At 41.7% G+C, this 26,892-nt stretch overlaps 1 protein-coding gene across 6 annotated transcripts in view; it reads right to left on the reverse strand.

The window, feature by feature from the left end:
* syt1a (synaptotagmin Ia) overlaps positions 1–26,892 on the reverse strand; it is a 222,212-nt gene that overhangs the window by 26,430 nt on the left and 168,890 nt on the right. For 5 of the 6 annotated variants that reach the window (XM_086270276.1, XM_086270272.1, XM_086270273.1 and 2 more), the window contains 4 exons: positions 19,116–19,288; positions 15,260–15,385; positions 4,456–4,623; positions 2,442–2,609 (listed from right to left, as the gene is read on the reverse strand). In XM_086270276.1, the coding sequence (XP_086126402.1) occupies positions 2,442–2,609; positions 4,456–4,623; positions 15,260–15,385; positions 19,116–19,288 (635 nt within the window). The remainder of the gene's footprint in view (positions 1–2,441; positions 2,610–4,455; positions 4,624–15,259; positions 15,386–19,115; positions 19,289–26,892) is intronic. The other variant, XM_086270278.1, reaches the window with a different exon arrangement.

Genomic DNA, 26,892 nt, shown 5'->3' on the forward strand with positions numbered 1-26,892 from the left:
CTGGTGCAGGCCAGTGAGTGAGTTAGAGAGTGTGTGTGTGTGTGTGTGTGTGACAGAGTTCAGTAGGACCGTGGAGGAGAGAGGGGAGAGGGGGCAGAATCGGGAGGGAGTTAAGCTTCCTGACAGCCTGATGGATGAAGCTGTCCTTCAGCCTGCTGGTCCTGGCCCAGAGACTCCGCAGTCTCCTCCCCGACGGCAGCAGCTTGAAGAAGCTTTGCATTGGGTGCGTGGGATCAGCCGCTATGCAAAGGGCTTTTTTAGTGAGACGGGTGCTGTAAATGTCTTGGAGGGAGGGGAGAGAGACACCAATGATCCTCTCTGCAGCTCTCACTATGCGTTGGAGGGTTCTATGACAGGACGCATTGCAGGTTCCAAACCACACAGTGATGCAGCTCGACAGGATGCTTTCGATGGTGCCTCTGTAGAAAGTGTACATGATGGGGGCTGGTGCTCCTGCTCTTCTTAGTTTGCGGAGAAAGAAGAGATGCTGCTGTGATTTCTTGGCCAGTGCTGTGGTGTTGTACGTCCAGGAGAGATCCTCTGTGATGTGCACACCCAAGAACTTGGTGCTGCTCACTCTCTCCACAGACGCTCCGTCAATGGTCAGAGGAGCATGTTGGGTGTGCATTCTCCTGAAGTCCACAACAATCTCCTTCGTCTTCTCCACATTCAGAGAGAGATTGTTGTCAGCACACCACGTGGCCAGGCGTCTCACCTCACTTCTGTAGTCGGTCTCATCCCTGTTGCTAATGAGACCCACCACCGTTGTGTCGTCCGCAAACTTGATGAAGAGGTTGGAGCTGTATGATGGAGTGCAGTCATGGGTCAGCAGAGTGAAGAGGAGGGGGCTCAGCACACATCCCTGCGGGGCCCCCGTGTTTAAAATGATGGTGCTGGATGTATTACTGCCGACCCGTACTGCTTGAGGTCTTCCGGTGAGGAAATCCAACAGCCAGTTGCACAGTGAGGTGTTGAGCCCCAGCTGGACCAGTTTTTGAGTGAGCTGTTGGGGGATTATGGTGTTGAATGCTGAACTGAAATCTATGAACAGCATTCGAACATATGAGTCATTTTTGTCCAGGTGTGTGAGTGCTGAGTGGAGTGCAGTGGAGATGGCATCATCGGTTGAGCGGTTGGGCCGATACGCAAACTGGAAGGGATCCAGGGAGGGGGGCAGGACAGTCTTGATGTGTTGCATGACTAGTCGTTCGAAGCACTTCATCAGGATGGGAGTAAGTGCAACAGGACGGTAGTCATTAAAGCAGGAGGGAGATGACTTTTTTGGAACCGGAATGATTGTGGTGGCTTTAAGTATGTAGAAGAACATCTCTGAATGCACAGGACATCTAAGCTCAAAGCAGATGGGCTACAGCAGCAGAAGAAACACACCCATCAGCTACAGGAAACTCATGCTACAATGCACACAGGCTCACCAAACTCAGAGACTAAAAGATTGGAAATACATCGCCTGGTCTGATGTGTCTCAATTTCTGATGCAACATTTTCATGTTTGGGTTAGAATGTGGGGTCAACGAAAACATGGATTCCTCTATCCTTATATCAGTGGGTCAGGTGTAATAGTTTCTTGTCATACTTTGGACCTTTTGGTACCAACTGAGCATTGTTTGAACACCAAAACACCGAAGCCTACACAATTATTACTGCACCACCAATCCCTTTATGGCCACAGTGCACACCAAAGTGTACATATGCTTCTTGAACATGCTGGTAAGTTCGGTGTACTCAAATGGCCTTCATAGTCACCAGATCTCAAATCTGCAGCAACTGCATGATGCGATCAAGCCAATATGGTTCAAAATGTGTGAGGAATGTTTCGAGCACCTTGTTGAATCTGTGCCATAAAGAATAAAGTCACCCGGGGTCTGTCTTACAATGATTCATTAATCAATGTTTAACTAAGAATAAGGAATACCAAGCATCACTTCAGTGTATAAGCCTGTCAGGTAAAGCTGCGCACAAGCTCACAAAAGAAAGTAACGTGATGCCCTTCAGTTTGAAAAACACCACCAACCTATTCTGCACCGTTATAATTAACCTTTAAATCAACCTGCCGTAATGCTAAAAATAAGGTTGGCAACACATGCTATATGCCATGACATTTACCATGAAAATTGAATCTCCTGGATTGGTGGCTGGGAAGTTACACGTCTGTTAATTGAAGGGGAAGTGCGGACATATGATTAAGTGACATTTCCAGAGGAGATGGATTACATCGTCGACCGCACCGCATTTGCAGTACAAGTTTGCTGAGCAAAATAAAATAATGCTTCTGATATCACTTATGCCCTTTTCATTAAAACTGCAGCTGCTAGATGTACAAATCTGTGCCTCGGCATGAGACAGGTGTCACAAAGTGATTTCAAATTGAGTTTATTTCTCATTTTATGAGGTGTAATTGCAAATTTTGGCAGACGTCTTACCTCCTCCTTCTCAGCGCTCTGCAGATCCCGCCACTCCTCTGTTATGTGGCTGAAGTCCACCTTGTTCATGGGCACCTTGATGTCGCCAATGGCATCATGCTTGGAGAAGCGGTCAAAATCGTACACCGTCATCACCAGTGTCTTCCCGCCAAGCTCTACATACGGGACCTGAAGTAGAAAGAGGCAAAGCATTTATGGCTCACCCAGGTGAGGTTGATTATATCTATTTAACAATGTAAAAAGCCCAGAACCTGACATTATTTCAGGATTATACAATTCTTAAGCTTATATTTGACTAATTTTAGCAGAAATTTATTTTTCTTTCTTTTTTTGTAGCCTACAAGTTGCTCAGACGACTCTTTTTCAAACCAATGTGACCACTAGAAGAAAAAGAAAAAAAAAGCTTTGGCATGATCTTGTATGAAGTTTAATTTTTAGATCATTGGTATGTTGTCACAAGCTCATGTGCTCAAATCTTTTCAATTGATTCGTTCTTCCTGCAAATGGGGGGCAGTAATGGGGCAAACCCGTCTGTATAACCCGATGTTGACAAACTCAATGCACACATGAGTAATAGGCAGTGGATGTGCTTTCATTGTGGGTAGATTTATATCTAATGAAAGGAAAAAGTTACAAGAACCAAACTATAGAGGCTGCCCACTAGTGACCAGAGCATTCAGGTATGCAGTCTTTTTGAGCCTGTTTGAATTTGCAATAAAAGTTATTTAAAGGCAGGGCAGAGAACAGAGTGAATATAGTGACAAAGCAGTTTAGCATGAGCATAAGGGGATGACTGTCATGACTCTCGAGTCCAATGTTAAAGTTGTTGCTTTAATTCTCTTGGCCAGCAGGGGGCGACTCTTCTGGTTTTAAAATAAAGGAATTTGTGAAGAAATTAGAACTCCTCACTTCATTTTTGACCCTATTAAACGCTTTCCTTGTAACTTTATGGCATCAGTCACTAATTTTAAGTCAAATTCAATGGAACGTGAACATTTTTTTTATTATAGCCAAATTTAGGAAAAAAAAGGCTAAAAATTGAGCTTCACATTAATTTGCTACAGTTTTCGGTATGTTGTTTCTTCATTGTGCAGCTATCAGCTGAAGTCGGCTCTTCAGTTTTACATTTCACTTAAACCAAAACTAGCATGCTAATGACATAACAGAGACACCTGTCTAACCAAGACAGCAAACACACTGCAAATATGGTCAAGCCTGGTCTAAAAGAAGAAGAGGGTGACAGTTAAAATGTTCTTCTCAATGCTTCAAAACAGTCACCAGTTTGTCTTTGTTTATATGCAATCTATGACATTTAAAAAATCTTTGAATCTTTATTGTTAACCAAATAAAAAATGAAAAACATCTAACTATATCCTGATAAATCTCTGAATTATATGAAAAACAACTGACATATGACTGGATAGCGAGAGGAGTATCTTTTAATAAGACTGTCCTTGACCTTATCTCCCATAAACATCTCATCTTTTTGACGACATCACCACTTCTTATAATCCCATTTCCTGTTTGTTTCCCCCCACGATGCATCAGATTCTGATTTAAGCACTACAAAAACACACACAAATAAATTCTGCATAGATATCACATCACATTATGCTTAACTTACACCAAACACCTGCGCTCTCCGCTCTTGGTTGAATAACAAAACTTTCCCCACTACTGAGCAGGGGCCACACATCCATTACAGCCGAGGCAAGGCCAGGGTGTGGCGGTGCATCTGCCTGTGTTAATCCCAATCACATCGAGCCTCAGTGTGTGTTTGTGTGTGTGTGAGTGTAACTGTGTGTGTGAGAGATATTCTGTCAGGAGCTTGTTAATGTGCCAGCTGGTTGCTGTCTCCACACCTTCCCAGCATTCAAGGCTGCATGCAAATTGGATTGTCAGTGGAAGCAAAAGATCTCCAGCAAAAAAAAAAAAAAAAAGAGTTTGTGATGCGCAGATGTTTCTTAAAATTCAGTGGAAGCAGATTAAATGTTGCTTTTATTGTAAGGTGCACCTTGAAGGTGAACTGCTCATTGAAGACGGGGTTGAGGGTCTTCCTGTGGACCTTGGTCTCAAATTTCTTCTTCTTGTCAGGCAGCAGGTAGACCTTTACGTATGGGTCAGATGTGCCACCCATGTCCATAGCAGGCAGCTCGGCCGCCTGAATGATCCCCACCATGAGCTGAGAAGGAAAAGGGGACAAGCAGAATCGTGAGCGAAGACCTTTCAGTGCTCATAGATCCAAATCATCATTACTTCCCCTGTCTTCCCACCAACACCCTTATAAAGAAATCATATCTTGGTTAAATTGCCTGTTCATTGCTCTAAGATCTAAAGAAAATGTGATTTTCCATCCTTATCTTTTAATATCACCAGCATTCATTGCTTTATAATGGTGTCCTGAAGATGATTCAAATCTGAAGAGTTGTTAAAGGTCAGCAAGTGTCAGACTTGGAATAAGCGGACTGTTTTTCTTCACATACGGCTGATAATTGATAACCACAATGGGGGGCCTGGGAGGCTGATTGACCTGCCAGTCAGAGCCTCTACTCAAAGGCCTCTCCAGAGGCCCAGCTAGTCAGTCAATCAACTTCGTATCAGGCACCCATCAAGCGGCAATCTGGAAGCCGACCAGGGCACTCAGCCATGGAGCTCTACAGCTGTCAGGAGCCGCATCGGTGTACTATGTGGTGCTACCACTGACGCAGTGGCAAATAAACAGTGACCTCCAGCCCAATCAGCATTAACCACCAGCATGATTTCGTTTTTGTTTTTTTGTTTTATATATAATATGCTATACGATTTCTGACAGCAGACTCAGAGCAAAAGCTGAGTTATATTTACATGTGTGGAGACATTGAGATGGACAAAAATGAAGGAATTCCTGGAAAGAAGCACTTTTAAATCTTTAAATATAAACTTAAAAACTGGGTTTGTGGCTAAATGTTATACTTATTTAATAACTTTATTAACTTATTTACATAAGTTGCACATTTTACACATTTTTTATATACAGATAGATAGATAGATGCTCTTTTGTCTTTTTGTTTCATCAAACCTTCCATCTAGATTTTATGTAATCACACGTATTTAGTCAAGCATGAACTTCCATCAAAGGTGAAATATAGATAGGCTTTGATAAATGATTAACTGATTTTGAAGACGTGTTTCCAGAAGTGCACACCCCTTTGATTTTCCTTCCTGAGCCACAGATTGATGTCTTCTTGGGCTTGAATCAGCTACATTACATAGCATAATACTGAAATTTGTTCACTTTTGAATTGTTTAAAAGATTTGGAAAAGTTTAGCAGCTCTGAAACACTTTTCTAACAGCTGTAACAACAAAGTGTTTTGAATGTCCTACACCTCTGATGCTCTCCTCCAATGCAGAACTCACATTTCAAGTTAGAAAAGCTCATTTCTCAGTCACTTTAATGGCTCAGTCACACTGGGGTAAGAATACAATAGCAACCTCCTTGTATCTTGGAAAAATCACTGGGTAACCAGTGATTGATTTTAAAAACATTTTTCATTGCTGTTGGAGACAGATTGCAAGAAGTTACAGTCACCAACTCGTCACCCAGAGGTTGAGCGTGTAACACCATCATAAAACGACCGCACAGGTTGCCTGTTGGGAGTTAACCTGTCTCCCAACAATCAGACTCAAACAGACTGGCGAAGATTAACAGATAACTGACGTCTTATTTATATATGAGACTAATTACAGCTCTGCAATTAATCCAGATTAGCTTGTCTGTGACATGTCTTTTTGCAATAGGGGACTTGACTCAACTGGTTGCTAATTGGTTGTATTCTGATTATATTTCTATGTAAAAAGAAGCTGAACGCCTCTGTGCAGTTACATTGCAGTCCTGTGACAACTACGCCACTATTTCTGAATTTGTTTTTCAAATCCATAAAGTTCTGGCTAGACTCTGAATGCAAGCAGTTAAAATGAATCTCCGTGTATGCAGACAGTCACAGACTTTTCACTTTTCTCAGAACATAAATGGGCCGGCTCATACATCAAGTGAGGATGTGCAGGTCTAATGTATGTCACAGATGCAAAATATACTTTAGCTTTAAAAACTGTCTGCTTGCCTCCACACATTATGTATGTATAACTTGATGAGAATTAACTAACTATAACTAATGAGAATATTTCTCCCTTAAAAACAGCTTTTACTCTACAAAATGTTGACATACCCAACAGTACAATGAGCTAAAAAGCTTCACACTTATTTGTATTTAATGTTCTAGATACAATATTTATTCATTGATAATTCAATAAAACATGATTATTGCACAGGTTTAGGTCAGAATGACATCTGTACCATTACTTGCTCCATATTTGCATAAGGACAGTAGTAAGAGTCAAAAAGGTTAAAGCACAAATACTCACATTAACAGACATTTTACATGACAGCAGCAAATATTAAACAAATACACAGTGGAAAGTTTGGGACTGCTTTGATTGCTGTTCACCAGGTTATGCACAACATTTTCATGACATTTCCAAAAACACACCAGTTATTACTGTGACTTGGCGTCATTTACCTTAACCTAAATGGAACCATGTTGTGCACTGTAGTGCTGTGAAGCGGCACTTGGATTTTAAGTGTAGCAATTTATCCTCCCGCGCTGTCCTGCTGATTTCCACCCATCCATCAGCACAGTCAGTGGGAGACACAGCATGTCACACCATCTTTACTGGGAGAGGCACCGACGCTCGAGAAGAGATACGAGCGGGACGTGGCTGGAAATGTTGATGGGCACTTTGCTGCTTCTGCTAATTGTACCTTTTCCAATCCTGTATGACACTCCATGTCTACAGAACAGACTGACAAGAGTTGTTTTTTTTCAAAGCTCATTAAAAATCCCACTGTTTAAAACCACACCTCGAAGACAGCTACTCTGGCGTTGAAGGTGATGTCTTTAAATATTTGTTTTCCCCAACTAACAAGGTAGAATTAATGGAAAAAGCACTTTAAATATAGAAAAGCTGAAAATCTTGCATTATCTCTTTCGTGTCTGTAATCATGTATGCATACTACAGTTAGTGTTCTAGTTTTAAAAGGGTAAATAAAAAGTGAATCATTAATAAACAATGTTATTTTCCTTGTGGCTTTCAAGAAACATAGATGCATGTCATTAGCATGTTATTACAGGAGGTTTCTTCCTGCTAAAAGGGAGTTTTTCCTTCCCACTGTCGCCAAAGTGCTTGCTCATAGGGGTCATATGATTGTTGGGTTTTTCTCTTTATGTATTATTGTAGGGTCTACCTTACAATATAAAGCTCATTGAGGCGACTATTGTTGTGATTTGGTGCTGTATAAATAAAATTGAATTGAATTGAATTTATGGAGAAATTTCAGAAGTTAATGGACATTTCTGGTAAATATGATTTTCTCTGTATGTAGACGGCAGCTGATTTTCAATTTTTCCCAATATATCACAATTAATGGCGTATTAGTATGATTCCCAAATTGACCACCAAACTGATAGCAGACTCATGTCACTAAATCTCATTGCCGTTTTATCACCTTCTTGATGCCCCAAAGTTGCTTTGAAAACAGCAGCTGACTGTGAGTGGCTGCAGGCCCTGTCAAATTCATTGCATATGGTTGTTTTCCCTAGCTTCACTGTAGCATAACAATTCTGTTCTCTCTTTGTTTACCATCCACCAACTTGCTGCACTTCTCTCAAACTTGACATTTAGATCATATGGACAAATACAGCTAACCGAGTCGCTACTTCAGGCTAGCACCAATAGCAAGTCAAACCCATCATTATAGACTCTCAGGTTAAAGAAGCAAACTTAACAGCAATAAAAAAACATGTTTACAGCCCAGTACAACAACAGCTGAGGTGTGTATGGATAGTTTCTCCCTTCATAACAACTGTACAACAGGTGTAAGGCTTAAAGCTTTGAGTTGTCGCCTTTTTGATTGACTGCTTTGACTGCCTCTTCGGATGCTGTAACAGTCACAATTGTGTGGTGTCTCTTCAAGACAACCTAAATTAAGGGTTAGTGATTTCACAAGGATGCACCACTGCCCTCTGTTAGAGTATGGGAGAAGCGTGCTTGCATGTGAACACGTGGCCTGAGATGGACCTTAAAATTTCACCTCAATAACTCAAGGTAGAGTTACGGGTTGTAGAAACACTGCAGTTCATTTATGATAAGACAGCAGCCGTTCACCCAGGCCTTGTAAGGTTGGTGAAGAGAGTGTGTATTAAAGTACAAGCACTATAGAATTCCCAGTACCAGTGTGGTCGTTGTTTGTGACTGTCCTGCTAAGTGTTTCTGCCGCCTCCTCTCAATACAACCCACGTTACTATGCACAGTAGCGAATTGCTGTTAAACCTTACCTACAATAATTTAAATCATTACATTATACATTTGGTTTTTTGGTTAGTGGTGCCTTTTGGAGCATTATCTAAAAATAATTTAGCAGTTACCTCTGTGCATTGTTCCAATAAAGTTTTTAAAAACAGCCTGCTAAGAATTATGGCTCCAAAACACCAGCCTGATGACAGCCAAAATTTAAACATCTGACTAACCATTACACCTCTGCGATAAAGCAAAATAACAGTGGCTATGTGTTTGCACATCTGTGTGGGCTTTTCTATTTAACTATGGGACTCTAGCCCTCTCACAGCAAACGGCTGCTGGTATTAACCCCCTTTTGTTTATATGTTACTCTTCAGTCCAGTGAGCAGATGACCAGAATGGGCACAGGATGGTGATTCAGCTCTTGGCACCTGATCTTCGGAGGGTTTTGTCCCAGTGCATAATGCCTGTGCTGGGACTCCACACACATGCACACACTTCCAAAGAAGCCTGAGACGGATTTGCCGTCCTGAAAAATAGTCCGCCAATGTGCAGTGGCTTTGTGTGTTATTCTGGAAATGAACTGATTGGGGGGTATTCTGAAATAAATAATAAAAACCCAATAATATGAACGATTTCCTAACTGGACACAATGCCGTATGCCTGCTCTTAACCTGCAAAGAAGAGCAATGAATATGGTAATGATGTTGAAAGTAGGAATGACATTCTAATTCTCTCCCTGCTGTGCTTAGAGGGCTCTTTGTGGTTCATTTGCTGTGTATTTGCCTCATGTAGCCGTGCCGCCTCTCCATAAATGATTTGGATCTTTTACAAAACCTTTCGTCTCATTAGTGTATAAACCCAGTGTCATCAACACCAGGGGCAGCAGCCATTTGTGGTGGTTAACAGACAGAAACAAAGCTGAGATTCTTTTTGCCACGAGGACTTGACATTAATCTGCAAGTCTTATCCCACTCAGCCTGATCTCCTTGCCTCAGTTTTGTATACACAGACACACCAGTGATTCCTTCTTTTTCTTGGCAGGGTGGAACATTTACTGACAGAGTTTTAGGTCACTGGGGAACATTTGAAACACATACAATTAATTAGTTATTAGCGCTTACGGCGGTATCTTAAAGGAGAAGCAGATTTTTGAATATCTGTGACAAATTAGTCAGAGTTGTCTGTGAAGCTTACTGATGACATTTTGTTTCCGGAGGCAAACAACTCCACTAGCACAGGACATTTGGGGTTCGTAAACATAGCAACAGCATTACTCACAATCCAATAAACTGACTGGCTGGTAGTAGTAGTAGTGTGCTTCCCCCCAAACATAAGGCCCAGGGGCCACTGGAACAATTGTTGGAAAATTTTAAGGGCATACATTATTTATTTGTAAAAATTTGTATTTTTATGTTTTTATGCTTTTCCTACTTTAACAATTTATTTAATTAAATGAAATAAAAGTTGTCTTTTTAAAAAATATCTAATATAGAAACTTACTGTGAAATTCTTTTTCTCTACAGACTTTTCTGTGAATCGACAAAAAACACCCTTTCAAATTAATCCCAAATATTTGTGCTCTAAGATTTACTTCATTTCCTACCGACGCATTTCCTTATTATGCAGATGACATACTGCTGAAATTAGACTTATTTCCTTAAGTTGGGATATCTCAGGATTAAATGTGTGGTCAAATGTCTCTACATGGACAGAAATTAGACTTTAACTGCTCCTACTTAAGATGATAGTAGGCTGTATGTGGTTTGACATCCCTGCTGCACATATTTGACTCGTTATACCCAAGGCTCCAGCAGAATACAAATCTGACTGTGAACCTAAAAAACAAAGTGAATATCATTCACTATTTAAAGCCTTTTGCCACACAAAAGGTTGATACTGGACTAAGGTGCAAAGGCCTCAAGGAAAACCTACATACTTCATGGGTAGCTTGGCAGCTAGTGTAGATATCCCCCCTGTTCACTTATCCATGCAGGGGGTGTATAAAGCAAACTCATGATAGGAGGATTGCTGTTGCCTGCTGTTAGAAGTGTGCTGAATTTTTACTTACCTCCATAACAACTGTACTTATATTTCTAATTTTCATATGTATCTCCTGAAAGATTTTCTCCTGCAGAAAGGACCCTGTTCTTTCACTAACTCCATAAGTGTTACGAGAAATTATGCTCGAGTATATAAAACTTCAGTTTTAACATATTGCCACAGATATCGCCACCACACCAGCCCTCTGCATGCCCTCCTTCACTACATCCATGACCCTCCTCTGCGGTTTTCTTCTTTTCCTCCTGCCTGGAAGATATAGCGACAAAATGATAATGGCTTAAAAATATAGCATCAATCCATATGATGCAAACTGTGTTTTTTCCATATGTGACATTGGAGGTGACAATTACTACCTTCATACTTATTTCTAACCAAGACTGCCAGATGCGTTTGGGGTGGGGATTGCCCCACCTTCACTTTACACCATTGTTCTACATTTTCTAATAAGCGATCCAATTTTCAATTATTCCTGTCCACTCAGTTCAGTGCAGACATTATGAAGTCTTTTTGTGTTGTGTTGACTGTTTTTTTTTCCCACTCTAAGGGCCCCTGAAATTTAACAGACTTCAAAAGACAACAAATAGATTTTTTTATGCTATTACAATTCATGCAGGCCCAATAGGAAAAAATTCACTGAGAGCAGGTTTCATTTTTTCTAAAATTTTACGTAATAAATTTTGTATTCAGTGATCTTAAAGTAATAAAAGAGCGTTTTTTTGTCTTGTTTTTTTTGTCATTTCTGCACAAATAGATGCACTTTTAAGAATCTGTAACTTCCCATTTCTCTATGTACGTATGCGTACATAGATACAGTGAAATGTATTCTTATGATAAGACTCTAAAAACAATCTATACATTAGAAAATTGATGTATCTCTTGATTGAAACCCCCTGAGGATCACCACTTTTGTTCTTGTTCCCTGTTTTATCTGAACTCTGTGCAATAACTGTTTTCTGTAAATTGTGTTTATTTATTTATTTTGCACATTTAAGGGTATTTGTGTGTTAATTTGCATGATTTTGTCCCCACTGTGAAGAGAAAGATGGTGGTGGTGGCTTGTAGGTAGGTGAACCCATCTTTCTATGGCAAGGTTACCTTTTAAAATCCCTGCTTTCAGCCTCTTCAGACGGTAATTTTGATTTTACTTTTTGAACCCCCACCACCCACCCACATATCAAATGAAACTGCTGCCTGCGTAACTACAAACTATCCCAAAACTAGATGCTTCTTGTGTTTGCCTTCTCTGTGGAGAAGGCAAACGAACTTAACAACTTCTTCAACAGGTTTGACCAGCCCACAACCCCCCCACCCTCACCTTCACTACAGAGTCCAATCCCCACTCTCCTACCTCCCTCGCTTCCCCCCCTTCCTGACACCATGACACCCCCCTCCTCCAATCCCTCTCTCAGCAGCAAGACATCTCCCCCCCTCCCCTCCTCCCAAACATCTCCCAGTGTCACAGTGGATCAGGTCAGGAGACAACTGAGGAAGCTTCGCCCCAGAAAGGCAGCAGGCCCAGACAAGGTGTGTCCTAGGATGCTAAAGGCGTGTGCTGCTGAACTTGGGGAGCCGCTACAACGAGTCTTCAACCTCAGTCTGCGACTGGGGAGAGTGCCCGCCCTATGGAAGACATCCTGCATCGTCCCAGTCCCCAAAAAGAACCGGCCCAATGAGCTGAATGACTTCCGACCGGTGGCACTGACGTCACATCTTATGAAGACTCTAGAGCGGCTCTTCCTCAACCTCCTCCGACCACAGGTACAACATGCCCAGGACCCACTACAGTTTGCATACAAGGTGGGTGTCGGAGTGGAGGATGCCATCCTGTACCTCCTACACAGAGCCCACTCACACCTGGATGGGGGAAAAGGCACGGTCAGGATCCTGTTTCTTGACTTTTCCAGTGCCTTTAATACCATCCGGCCCTGTATGCTTCAAGAAAAACTGAACAGGATGGAGGTGGACCCCTGCCTGGTGGCTTGGATCTCCGACTACCTCACCGACAGACCACAGTACGTCAGGCTGAAGGACATCACGTCTGACACAGTGGTCAGCAGCACAGGAGCACCACAGGGAACTGTGCTGTCCCCTCTTCTCTTCACCCTGTACACCTCTGACTTCTGCTACAACTCTGAATTATGCCACATTCAGAAGTTTGCAGACGACACAGCCATCATGGGGTGTATCTGGGATGATCAGGAAGAGGAGTACAGAAGTCTGGTGAGGAACTTTGTCGCATGGAGTCACACAAACCACCTGCAACTCAACACCTCAAAGACTAAGGAACTGGTTGTGGACTTCGGGAGGTCTAGAGCAGGTCCACTGCCGGTTCAGATAGAGGGGGAGGAGGTGGAGGTGGTCAACAAGTACAAGTACCTCGGGCTGTGGGTGGACAATAAACTGGACTGGTCATGCAACACAGAGCACCTGTATAAAAAAGCCCAAAGCCGACTGTACTTCCTCAGGAGGCTGAGGTCTTTTAACATCTGCAGGAAGCTCCTGAGGATGTTTTACCAGTCGGTGGTTGCTGGAGTACTTTTCTATGCTGTGGTGTGCTGGGGGAGCAGCACAGCAAAGAAGGACTCATCCAGGCTGGAGAAACTGATCAGGAGGGCTAGCTCTGTGGTCGGCATGAAGCTGGACACTCTGGTGACAGTGGCAGAGAAAAGGACATTAAAGAAACTGATGGACATTATGGACAATGCCAGGCATCCTCTGCACACGGCCATTAACAACCAGAAGAGTCTGTTCAGTGACAGGTTGCTTCTCCCAAAGACAAGAACTAACAGACTTAAAAACTCCTTTGTCCCACACGCCATCAGACTGTTTAACTCCTCCCTGGAGGGGAGAGGGAGGACAAAGGAGGGGGGAACAACTAAGCTGTAGTGCCTCTTCACCTCACTGTGCAATACCTTTTGCAATACTTTTGTAAATAGTCAACGGTGCAATAGACTCAATACTTGAAATGTGCAATTCACTTGTATTTTTATTTTTATTCCTATTTATTCTATTTATCCCCTTCGTATATTTTATTTATATTGTCTCTGTATTTATATATATATATATGTGTGTGTGTGTGTGTGTGTGTGTGTGTGTGTGTGTGTGTGTATTATATATTTATATATATATAATATTCTGTAACTCTGTAACTTCTGTCGGTGCTGTGCTTTTTTGGAAATCGAATTTCCCAGAGGAACCCACCCGAGGGATTAATAAAGTTCTATCTAATCTAATCTAATCTAAAAGCAATATGCCAGTAATAACAGGAATTTCACACACAGCATTTAGCCAATCACCCGTACCAGTTCTCCCAGGGCAGTTTTTTGGTACTCATGTTGATTGCCTGGCAAAAAAAATAAATAATACAAAATCCTGAAGGCCACTGTGCCTCTGCACTGTGTCCCTCGTGGGGCTAAAAGTGGGTCAGATAAACTGCCGCCTCCCCTCAGGTTTTTAGCTCTGCCTGTTGTGAGTTTCACCGGCAGTGAGTCGAGCCCGGCTTTTCTCAGGTCACCGTCACAAAATGTAAAAACTGTCATCCATTCATTACGCTTGAGCTCCACTGTGGAGCTTATTACCTGTGTAATCAAGAACCTCATAGAGACCTGTCAGCGCCTCCCGCTACATGACAGATCAACTCTGTGAAAAGCAATATTGTCCACATAATATCCCTCTTTTATGAAATGACTGCTTCTCTAACAGAAATAAGGGGCTGGTTGACTGAACACAAATAGCATCTGCACAACATAATTATATTAGCACCATTACTGTCTTTTGTAATCTGTGAATTGATGAATATTTCACAATTTTAACACAAACAATTGTTGAATACAAACCAGAGAGACACGTAAGATCTGGGCGAGCATTTTTTGTGAAAAAGGTAGAGGTTCCAACACTGGCGTGTAGAGGAGCATTGTGTGTTACCAGCTAATCTTCTGCTTAAAATGGGGAGTTAGCTAGCCTAGTGAGGGACAGTGTGTTCATGCACCGCATCTATTATCTGTCACGCAACATCTGGCACCAGGAAGTTGATGTGCTTCCTCATTCTGCTTTTTAAAACTCAGTCGCTGGGAAAAAATAAAGCAGATGGATATCTGCAGGGGCTGTATTCAATCAAGTAGAAAGAAAGAAACAAATACAGAGACAAACTAAATCCCAATAGTATACTGTATCTTTACCAGGCTCCATGGCAAATGCACAAACTCGACCACCATGATATATCCCTGTGAGATTGCTCTCAAGCTTCAATGATCAAGCAACTATGAGAGGAAAATGTTGTGCAAAACCTGGTTTGGGTCCTGTTTATTCTCTGGAGAGATGCAAACTTGGACCTCAGAGGCTGGGTGTGGCCATACTTACAATGAAGGATCTTTCTCAACAACGACACACACTGAGGGAGATTTGGAGAACAGATCCTTACCGTATTCTCTGTGAAATTGTAATCCAGGGAGTACTGTAATTTGCCCAGTTTCTGGTCCTCCTTGGGCTCTGCCTCTTTCTCCGTTTCAGTCAGCCCTGTCTCCGCATCCTCCTCATCCTTCAAGGCCTGAAGGAGACACCCACCAAGAGTCAGTGTCGCCTGTTTGCCGCTGGTGCTAGCACCCTGCCAGCCATTCCCCGCCCAGGTCCTGCCACCGGACCTACTCCTGTAAAAGCTCCCACTTGTTTTATGGTATACAAGGGAGAGGGGAGGGGGGGGGGGAGCAAGCACTAAAACACCATAGCAGTTAACACCAGGACATGCTGTGTGATGCACTAAAACCCCGGGCCTGGTCCCCCGATGGTGCTTTTCTATCAATCTCTGGGTTTTTCAGTCTGAAGGGGGGGAAAGATCAAATGATGGCGCCAGAAATGAGAATGGGCAGGCATTAGTGGAAGAAGAAGGGTGGAGGGTGGAGAGAAATTAGAGAGAGATGATAAAAAGAGGCAGACAGAGAGAAAGAAAGAGATGCCTCTAGAAAAGATCATAGTAAGACAATTCCCTTGATGTTATTTCAGGCAGATCAAGTCTCTGGCAAAAACACATATCAACTGGGAACTGTCCGAAGTGGCAGAGAGTGAGAAGTGAAGTTGCCCTTTCCTAGACTGACACTGAGGTGAGGACAGCAGGTGGTGGCTCTGGTGATAGTGAAGGGGGTGTGGGGGGTGGAGGAGTTTGTTATAAGAACAACATGCGATTGAAGAGGCAAAGACTAGGTCTCAAGGTCATTCATTCAGCATCAAAAGTTGCCTTCCAAGAAGTCTCTTTCACTAGGCATGCAGAGCATTCTCTGTTGTACAAAACAGTGCTCTTATGTGAGTCCCCATTCCCAAAGTTTGGTTACATCCTCAAACATACAGTCGCATTGTCATCATAGCCCTAAAGGTTGAATGTTACCCCCTACGCCGATGGTAGCTAGAAGCATCATGCCAGCGGTGGGTGGGTAGATGTTGGTTAAAGGGGTTGTAATGTACCTCCCTGCTCCAGTTTGTCAAGTTGTGAAAGCAAAAGGCTGAACAACACTGATTGGTTTTAAAATTTGCCACTGAGCCACCTGGTCTCTGTCTTTGGTGAGCAAATCCAGTTGGGGCCTTTTTTTTTTCTTTCTTTTTTTAAAGACAGAAAAAGAGAAGCGGGTAAAATGATTGAGGAAATAATATTCCCTAATTTAACGAAAGTGTTTCCTTTAAACCAACTTGTGTGCGACATTGCTACACCTGGGTTGACAGATGTGGTTGCAGATGCTGTGAAGCTTCCTTTTCATCACTAAGCTTCAAAAGAGCTTTTACTTGTAGAGCCTCTCAATCATTCTAGTTTGCTTGCCACCACTCGTTTGAAATGCAAATGAAAGATTCAAAAGGCAGGAGACTTTAGCTTGGCACGAGGATCAGTGTGGTTCAACCTTATCAATGCGCACCCAGTGTTTCTTTCATACATATATATGTGCATATGCAGCTTGTACACACATATATGCAGTCGATATACATGTACTGTATGCATAGTTACATATATTTGGTTCTATGGGAGTAGTAGTTGTTTTCAAGAGGCTACAAAAAAAACGTCAGAGCAGCAGGCTTAAGAAGATCCAACAGCAATTAGGAACCTACCGCCAGTGACCATCCCGAACAGTCATCAGACACAACACAGATAAGGAGGACATAGAAGGAAGAAACACAAATTAAAACAACCACACACAGGAGTTAACACACCAGAGTCTGGGCACACCAGGAGAAATGACCGCCTGCCTCGAAAGTGGCAGATTCACCAATCTCAGAGATTAGCTATTAGGGTGTCCAGTAACTGATGTCTTTTATTTTGATTAAAGCCTCTTTAGTTATAATTTTAAAAGCTGGATGGTGCAAAGACGGGAAGACTATTGGACATTAATGAAAACTCTTGTAATCTAACATGCTGCAGCGCTGCGTCGGATTGAATGACCTTGGTGGTTAATAAAGTTTTCCGCACTTCACTATTATCTAAGAAAATAAAAGACTCCTTAACATTTAAGTTATAATTAGCTCTTTTTCAAAAAAGAAGTCAGTCAAATGAACTAAGAAAACAATGTCAGTGGTTTCCGTCTACGTGGGTCCGACAGCAAGGGTGTTGCAGCAAATTAAACACACTGTGTGCACGATTCCACCGAGTGAAACGACGCTCTGCTGGTGCAATTAGTGTGCTAACTCCATATCAAGTGTTAGCGTGTCACCGTTTCCTCGTTCTGTGCAGTTGAAAAGTAAGAGTTTCGCCATTTGTGTATCATTTGGTGACGTCATTTCTCTGGGTGGATACCACTTCATTACACAGCAAACGTTACTCACACTCTTCAACAAGTGAGCAGGTCCTCATATGACCAAAACCATAAAAAATATTCAAAGAATGAATGAAAAGCACAAAAATTATAAGCAGGAGAAACAAAAGAGACTAAAAGGTTCTCTTAAATCTGAAGCCACCTTAAGTGACTTTAATTTCCTTTAGTAAAAAAAAAAGGCTGAATGCAACTCTTTGGCTGCAATAAACACATAACACACAGAAAATATATGTGGTACAGTAGCAGCTCTTGCACCAAAAAATGCAACTTATTGAGAGCTATTCACTGTTATTAGTCACGTAACTGCTGCACAGTCCTGGATGGCAAAACACATGAAAATCCAAAAAATTGCAGCATAAAATGTCGATATTCCATCAGTTTCAAGCCACAAATAGTTGCTAAAAACAGTGGCAATGGTTTAAATCTATCGTAAGGAGAGTCCTTCTCCTTAGACTGCCGTGTTTAGATTTTTGATGTAGAGGGGCAAACTGTTCTGCTGTTCGAAGGCTGGTTTATTCTCAGTTGCGAACACTCTCTGTTTTACTTCTTTCGAGTCAGCTTAAAGGCTGTTTAATTAGGCACAGGTGTAGCTGTTAAATACTTCTCAGGTAAATTCACACAAAATTTATGTAACAGGGCCCTGGTGGACTTGCTGGACGTAAAAAAAATTGCTTGAGAGGTGAAAATCACTGTGTCATTGTAGAGTCTTTACCTCACGATATAAAGCACCGTGAGCTCTCCGATGTTGTCATTATTATTATTATTATTGAAAGAATAGAATAGAATTTATTGCTTCATTGGCAAAACTATAGTGAGTGTTACTAAACCAGGTCATAATATATACACGTAATCCCTATGGCCTCCGTTTCAGACAGTTTTCTTCTACTCTTAGCTCTGTATAGTGACTAAAGACAGGAAGGGGATGTCAGGAACACATCCCGAACTGTGAACATTGGTTAAAGAAGGATTATTCTTAAATGTAAATCATGCCAAGCTATGGCAGTAGAGCTCAAGATTAAAATATATCACTGGAAATTTAGCGTACTATGTTTAAAAGGCACAACCTGCTGGACAAGAAGGATTGAATGTGGTTGGAATCCGTGTTGTACTGTTAGCTTTTCTAGCCCCTGTAAACAAACTGAGTCACTCCTGGATCCAATAAAAAAAACCAAACTTATATTTGGGTGGAAACAGCTAGAAGACAGCAGGGAAAAAAGTCTGGTTTTGCCATCCAGGTGGGCGCTACTATGATACTATGATGTTACGTGGAAACTGTGTATATAGTTGAAAATGTTCTCTTAACAAATCAATTTGGTGAACTAATTTGTAATCATACAGAATCAGATTTCCTAAAATTGTAAGAAAAAAAAAAAATATATATTTCAAACACAGCATCAAATATTTTGGCATTAAGCTTCCTATTCAATTAGGATTGTGGGGATGGTAATTTTTCAGAATTTTAATAACAAAAGTTAAAAAAGTCGTTACCTCGGTTTTGGCCCCATCTATGACGTCCTTCATGTTGATGGCATTTTTGCCCTTGTCTTTGCCCTTCTTTTTGTTTTTCTTCTTGAATATCCATTTTTTGCAGACACAGAAGCAGCAAGCTAACACCAGGATGATGGCCACAAAGGCAATCGAGACGATGGCCCACGATGGCACTGTGAGAAGGACAAACAACAAAGAGATGTTCAGAAGTAGGAGTGAATCTTGGAGGCAAGTGAAAAACATTTCAGTGAACACTCTGAACCAAAGACCTGAAAAGTAGAGATTGTACCAAATTACAGGTGAGATAAAAGCAGGAAAAGCGTGTGTGACTACAGAGTTGGTACAACAGATCAGCACTAAGTCCATCAAAAAGTGTCAAGACTCCTAAAGATCGGACCTGACTGAACGGCTTCAGCCAATTTAGTGGAAGTAACAGATGTTGGCATTTTCCACTTGCCATTTAAACAAAAGATTCTCAGACAGCTGACACTTTCACGGTAATCACCGGCAACACAGAACTTGCTTTGGAGCGAGAGCTGTGGTGAATTGGCAGGGTGTGCCGGAGAGGCATTAGCAGAGGTGTGACCATGACAATCCACTGATGCAGTAAAACCAAACGGGTTCACGGGGTGGCGAGGGGTTTGCTTTCACATTGTTCTCATGCTCTAAGCTTTCATATTACCTTTAAAAAATTTAATTGATCTTTTGTGTTTGGATTTAAGGCTTTGGGTTTCCTTTTAAATTTTCCCCAGAAACACTGCAGGTTTAGACAGAAACTTTCCTCCGAGGGAAACCTGCTGAGCCTAATCTCAGTGGTTACATTAAACCTGAACATTTTTAAGATAAAAAGCTGGAGAATAACTTTTTGGACCAGGCTGTCTTCCTTTTTAGTTTAAAGTTGTTATTGTTTTTTCACCTGCAAGTCAAATTTACAATGGACTAATTTTGACCTTTTCAAAAGAAAAAGAAAGAAAGAAAAATGCTATATTATTATTATTATCATTATTATTATTAGTCTATCCCACTATGAAAACAGTATAATAGTCCATCAATGGTTCCATTGACCCTAATGTTTGTACCAGCAGGAATAATAAAGTTTATTTTATTACATGTGCCATTGCTTGTTTGATTCTTTTTTGCATAATTTGGGATTTTTATCCTGATATTAGATTAGTTTATCCGAATCAAATTCTTAATTGTAATTTAGAGACACGAACAGGGCTGACGACACACCAGAGGAACATCTTATTTACTGCATCTGTGCTGAATTAAATAAAACAATAACAGCTCAGTGTTAGTGTTAATTATTTTAAAGTAAATTAACTTTAAACCAGAAGCTGATCCATAAAGTTAAAGCAGATGTTCATCCTCCCACATGTAACCTCTACTGTAACATCTGTTTATGTAAACGTGCTACCTAAAATGTCCCTATAGAAATAACACATTGAATAGGAATAATTCTCAATTTTGCTGCTTTTGTTTTTCCTATTTTTTATATAGTTGATGCTGCTTCGCATCTTGTTAGTGTGAAAATACAAAAACATAACAAAAAGTAGCCAATTAGTGTAAAAAACACGATGATTTTCCACGTTTTTGAGTCAGCAACCACCACTGTTCTGTTCAGATCAAATGTTAACACTAGACAAAAACAAAAACAGCATGATAATATTACATGCATCATAAAAAAAGTAGTGAAGTAAAAACACTGTTTTGGAGAAGAAAGACAAAAGACCAAAAAAATGCTATTTTTTGTATCTAATCACTGAGATTTGACGTTGTTTATGAGTCTGTTTCCACCACTTGAGCAGCTCTGATCCTCAGTGGTGCTTCTGGATGGTTCATCAAGACTATTTTGAAAGTTTCATGTTGGGCAAAGTATTTAAAATAATACTTTTACGTCACACTTCCGTGAGCACTTCTTGGCAGTTACTAGTTTAATCACTAATTAGTGATTACATATCGCCTAGATCTGATTATGGCAGCAGAATTAGAGTAAAATAACAAAAGAAAACCAGCAGGAGCAACAACAGAAACTTAATTAATTTAGTATCACCTAATAATCTTTATGCAAGTTAAAAGTTTGGAATCGAGAGTTTTGAGTTTGTCCCTTAAAACTCCCTTTGAAAAAGTGATTTCTTCACAGCACACGTGCAGCTACTGTTGTTCAGTTATGATTAAAACGGTTCCTAACAGGACAAAAAACAAAACAAAATGCACTTTCACTGTGGTGACATACGAGTCGTTACTTTTCACTCCACCATATGCTACTGGCCTGCACTATAAGCCTGACTGGAGAAATTGGACAAGCAGCAATCAACACTGTCACACTGTCAGACGCTCGGCTCAACAGCACAGTGACAGCAAGCTGCAAACACGTTGACACCTATCTCAACTATAGCCAGCAGTCAGCTGGCGCTGCCTGGTGCGGACACACAGGGATACAGTGTACACCACACAAACATAACGATTGAAGGAGAAGTGGGCGGTTTTTAAGCACCGGAGGGACAGCAGCCCAGATGCAATGAAAATTATGAGAAGCCTCACAACAGACTTCCCTGTTCAGCTGTCACAATCACTGCTCCTTGACTCTACTCAGCAGATACCAAACACCTGGCAGCCCACTCCTCATTTTAACACTGAGCAATAACAAACTGTTTAAGGAGCAAATTTTCTGTGTTAATTCAGGCCGGCCACAAAGCCAAGCTCAGCTGCAATCAGGGCAGATGGGCTCATCTTTACAACAAATACAGTTGCTACACATCTGTAAGCTGCTTTGCAACCCACTCCCACTTAACCTCTGACCTAAGTCATATCTGTTGTCACTGATGCCCGTTCTGTTCTTGCTGCTGTTCTCCACACCTTAAGCGTTCAACACCACCAAGAGGTCACAAAACCCATCCATACAACCGAATATAAGAAAGGAATTTGGGGGGGGCACCAGACAGATATAATACTTGCCATTCTCTTAAATCCTACAAAATAATAGAAAACATCAGTCAGCCCTTTGAAGACTTTATCTGGAAAAACTCCAGAATGACCCATCAAAATGGAAAACCCTATTACAAACTCTCTCTGGGGTTTTGCTCACCAACATTCAGCTGCAGTTCCTTTGCTGAGGTCCAAGGGGGAGGGGGGAGAAAGGGAGAGAGGAGGAAAAGAAATCGATTCTTTTGACAAAATCAATAAGCACTCTCCTCCAAGGAAAAACAGTGAGTGATGCTCTAAAATAACTTCGGGATCTACAGCTTTGGCCTTGCCTTGGAGCAGCGTGGTAATGGAGGTGAAACTGGATAGGCCTCGTTTACAATGAGCCAAATAAAACCAGGAGTATTTCCTTTACAAACTTGACACCGTGCACAGAATAAACTCTTGAGCCGGGAAGTGTTCGCTTTCTCACTCCTTAGACACACAAGGCTGATTTTTATTGGGAGTTTGTCAGTCTTGTTATATTTATGAAGCAAGAAGATTCAAAGGAATTAATTACACATCACTCGTGAAGAGAGCATACTCTGAAAACCACACCCAGTTGAGAGGCCCACAATACCCAACTATGGGCAGTAACCATGGCTGAGCTGGCCGACTGGGAGAAGTGGGATACTCCCCCGTGACCTGGGGGGTAGCATTGTGGCACGCTGTGAAGAATCAATGGATCGCAAAGAAATCCACGCATCACGCGCAGCTCACTTGGCCACAGACTGTGTCCTCTCACTGTGGTCTCCACACAAGTGCACATGCTAAAGACATCTCTCCCTCTCTGTAAGGAAAGTAACGGGAAGCAGGAAATATCAGAGACGTTGATAAGATAAAAAGAAATGATGAAAGCGGGAGGGAGAGAATGAAAATTAGTGCAAGTTACGAGTTAGTCTAAAATAGGAGCTAAAACACTGTTTGGCTCTTCCACATTCTTGCAGCTCATGACTGCTTTCGTGAACGTGTGCATGAAGTTTTCTGGCTGGTAAGTGTGAACTCGCTGTATCTTAGTCACTGTTTAAAAAGTCTAGTTTATTTCTATTGCTCCTCTCTCTTTATATATGTGTATGTGCAATGACTGGTGTATTCCTAGTGAGTTTAAATGGTGCATCCACAACCACTGCAAACGTAATGTTGTTATATATACAGTGGGGCAAAAAAGTATTTAGTCAGCCACCGATTGTGCAAGTTCCCCCACCTAAAATGATGACAGAGGTCAGTAATTTGCACCAGAGGTACACTTCAACTGTGAGAGACAGAATGTGAAAAAAAAATCCATGAATCCACATGGTAGGATTTGTAAAGAATTTATTCGTAAATCAGGGTGGTATTAAGTATTTGGTCAATAACAAAAATACAACTCAATACTTTGTAACATAACCTTTGTTGGCAATAACAGAGGTCAAACGTTTACTATAGGTCTTTACCTGGGGCCCGTTCTTCGTACGTCGCTTACTACATCCAAGATCAAATGACACATCCAAGATCAAATCATCGCGCTAACCGTGAGCTCGCTAATCCGGTTCCCCGAACACACCTGCTGTTGACGATTACTACAGCTGGACGCAGGAATGTGACATCACTGGGTGTCGTAAAAGGGGCTACGCATCGATAGTAGAAACATTGATCGGCAACCCGCTGATTGGTCGGCGAAAATGTCCAAGGGGCGTGCTCGGTATTTTCCGGCAGCAGAGCAAGAACTCGTGAGTGAGGGATTTCAGGAGTTTCAGAGTTTAATTAAAACGCAAGAGAACACTGCAAAGGCTGCAAAAGCAAGGAGAGAGGGCTGGCAGAAAGTTGCTGACAAATCAAACTCGTAGGTAATTTAATAATAATAATAATAATGGATTGGGTTTATATAGCGCTTTCCAAGGCACCCAAAGCGCTTTACGATACCACTATTCATTCACTCCCACATTCACACACTGGTGGAGGCAGCTACGGTTGTAGCCAGGCTGCCATATCGCGCCATCGGCCCCTCTGGCCAACACCAGTAGGCGGTAGGGTAGATCTATCATATGACACTATATTGTCCAATATCATATGGCATTATATTATATTATAATATGTTATATTATATCCCCTTTCACATTAGAGCCACAACAGGACCCACAAGAACATGGGAACAAGTAAAAGTGGAATACAGGAGTATTCTACAGAATGGTAATATTTATCTCTTAGATTGCTTTGCGTCTCTTGGCAAGGTAATACTGCCCTGTAATACTCTGTTAGTTTGTTCATAACAGCAACCAAGAAAAGGGCAGAGGAAAAAAAGACAGGTGGTGGTCCTGCACCCCCTCGTCAACAAGTTGGTTAAGTAAATAATACCCTCACGGGAATATCGATATCTCTCTATGAGCACACTGTCGCGCTGAGCTAAAGGATCCTGTCTATCCCGCAATATACGCTGAATTCTGAGGACTCTCCTTATCAATCTTGCACCTTCCGCAATGGGTTGGTCGCGTATACGGACAGGACATGGCTGCGACAGGCTTCCCAAATCCACCTTCGCTTTTATAGCCGTGGTCTCTCATCTTGATTACACGAAGTAATTTACAATTACTACTCTGAAATATGAATTACATCTGTAATAATCACATACATGTAATAGAATGTTAATAGTACATTTCCCTTTTTTAGGAAATGACCTGTATGTATCTGTGTGACATCAATAAAAGGATCAAGTGCTGCATTATCTTTAGTTACATTGATGTTATTTATTTATGGTGAAACAGTGGAAAAATATCGCTGTTGCTTTCGTATAAATGAAGCGGACATACCTGCGTGGCCGCGATCTAATCCTGTTTACATAAAGTAAACCTGCTCCCGAGCAGGTTTACGCTTACGGCTCTGTTGCTATGACAGCAAGTCCCGGATGAGCTTCGGGGAACCGACTGATCCAGGATCACGCGAAATCGTCAACAATCTAATCCGGCTAACCTACTTAGCGAGGTACGAAGAACGGGCCCCAGGTTTGCACACACAGTAGCTGGTATTTTGGCCCATTCCTCCATGCAGATCTTCTCGAGAGCAGTGATGTTTTGGGGCTGTCGCCGAGCAACACGGACTTTCAACTCCCGCCACAGATTTTCTATGGGGTTGAGGTCTGGAGACTGGCTAGGCCACTCCAGGACTTTCAAATGCTTCTTATGGAGCCAATCCTTTGTTGCCCGGGCGGTGTGTTTTGGATCATTGTCATGTTGGAAGACCCAGCCTCGTTTCATCTTCAAAGTTCTCACTGATGGAAGGAGGTTTTGGCTCAAAATCTCACGATACATGGCCCCATTCATTCTGTCCTTAACACGGATCAGTCGTCCTGTCCCCTTGGCAGAAAAACAGCCCCATAGCATGATGTTTCCACCCCCATGCTTCACAGTAGGTTTGGTGTTCTTGGGATGCAACTCAGTATTCTTCTTCCTCCAAACACGACGAGTTGAGTTTATACCAAAAAGTTCTACTTTGGTTTCATCTGACCACATGACATTCTCCCAATCCTCTGCTGTATCATCCATGTGCTCTCTGGCAAACTTCAGACGGGCCTGGACATGCACTGGCTTCAGCAGCGGAACACGTCTGGCACTGCGGGATTTGATTCCCTGCCGTTGTAGTGTGTTACTGATGGTGACCTTTGTTACTTTGGTCCCAGCTCTCTGCAGGTCATTCACCAGGTCCCCCCGTGTGGTTCTGGGATCTTTGCTCACCGTTCTCATGATCATTTTGACCCCACGGGATGAGATCTTGCGTGGAGCCCCAGATCGTGGGAGATTATCAGTGGTCTTGTATGTCTTCCATTTTCTGATGATTGCTCCCACAGTTGATTTTTTCACACCAAGCTGCTTGCCTATTGTAGATTCACTCTTCCCAGTCTGGTGCAGGTCTACAATACTTTTCCTGGTGTCCTTTGAAAGCTCTTTGGTCTTGGCCATGGCGGAGTTTGGGGTCTGACTGTTTGAGGCTGTGGACAGGTGTCTTTTATACAGATGATGAGTTCAAACAGGTGCCATTCATACAGGTAACGAGTGGGGGACAGAAAAGCTTCTTACAGAAGACGTTACAGGTCTGTGAGAGCCAGAGATTTTCCTTGTTTGAGGTGACCAAATACTTATTTTCCACCCTAATTTACGAATAAATTCTTTACAAATCCTACCATGTGGATTCATGGATTTTTTTTCACATTCTGTCTCTCACAGTTGAAGTGTACCTCTGGTGCAAATTACTGACCTCTGTCATCATTTTAGGTGGGGGAACTTGCACAATCGGTGGCTGACTAAATACTTTTTTGCCCCACTGTAATATCCCAACAATTTATCTTTTTTGCATTGCTTATGCACAGTTAAGGGTACTTTCCTCTTTCTTATAATATTATTAGTGTAATTTACAAAAATGTGACTAATAGCCCAGCCCCAATTATTGTTTGAATCGACCCCTTAAGCCTTTATCTTTACCCTAACCATATCAGGGGATTACTTTATCTTCTTAGTATATTGATCATAGCATTTGTATGTATATACCAATCACACAGCAATCATCCTGCGTTCACTTTTCTCTTAACTGTACTATATTAAGGGCTTAAAGTGTAAGTAACTTAAGCCATTTGGCACTACTCAATGGTAAAAAGTGCACATTGTAGCATTTTTAATCTAGTGAGCGCTGTTTAATAATTCTCCAATTACACCTGAATAAATGATTTGTTTACCCCTAAAAATTTAACATTCATATTACATTTATGCCAAAACACACCTTTGTAATGACTGCCTAATTGGAAAAGCTGGACCAGCGGCATTTATGTTTCATGATATGCTGCATG

Source organism: Aulonocara sp. 'chitande type north' Nkhata Bay, linkage group LG17, assembly GCF_057382095.1.
Source record: "Aulonocara sp. 'chitande type north' Nkhata Bay isolate Kocher_YH1m ecotype deep benthic linkage group LG17, A_spYH_male_GT1.1, whole genome shotgun sequence".
NCBI classification, from domain to species: Eukaryota; Metazoa; Chordata; class Actinopteri; order Cichliformes; family Cichlidae; genus Aulonocara; species Aulonocara sp. 'chitande type north' Nkhata Bay.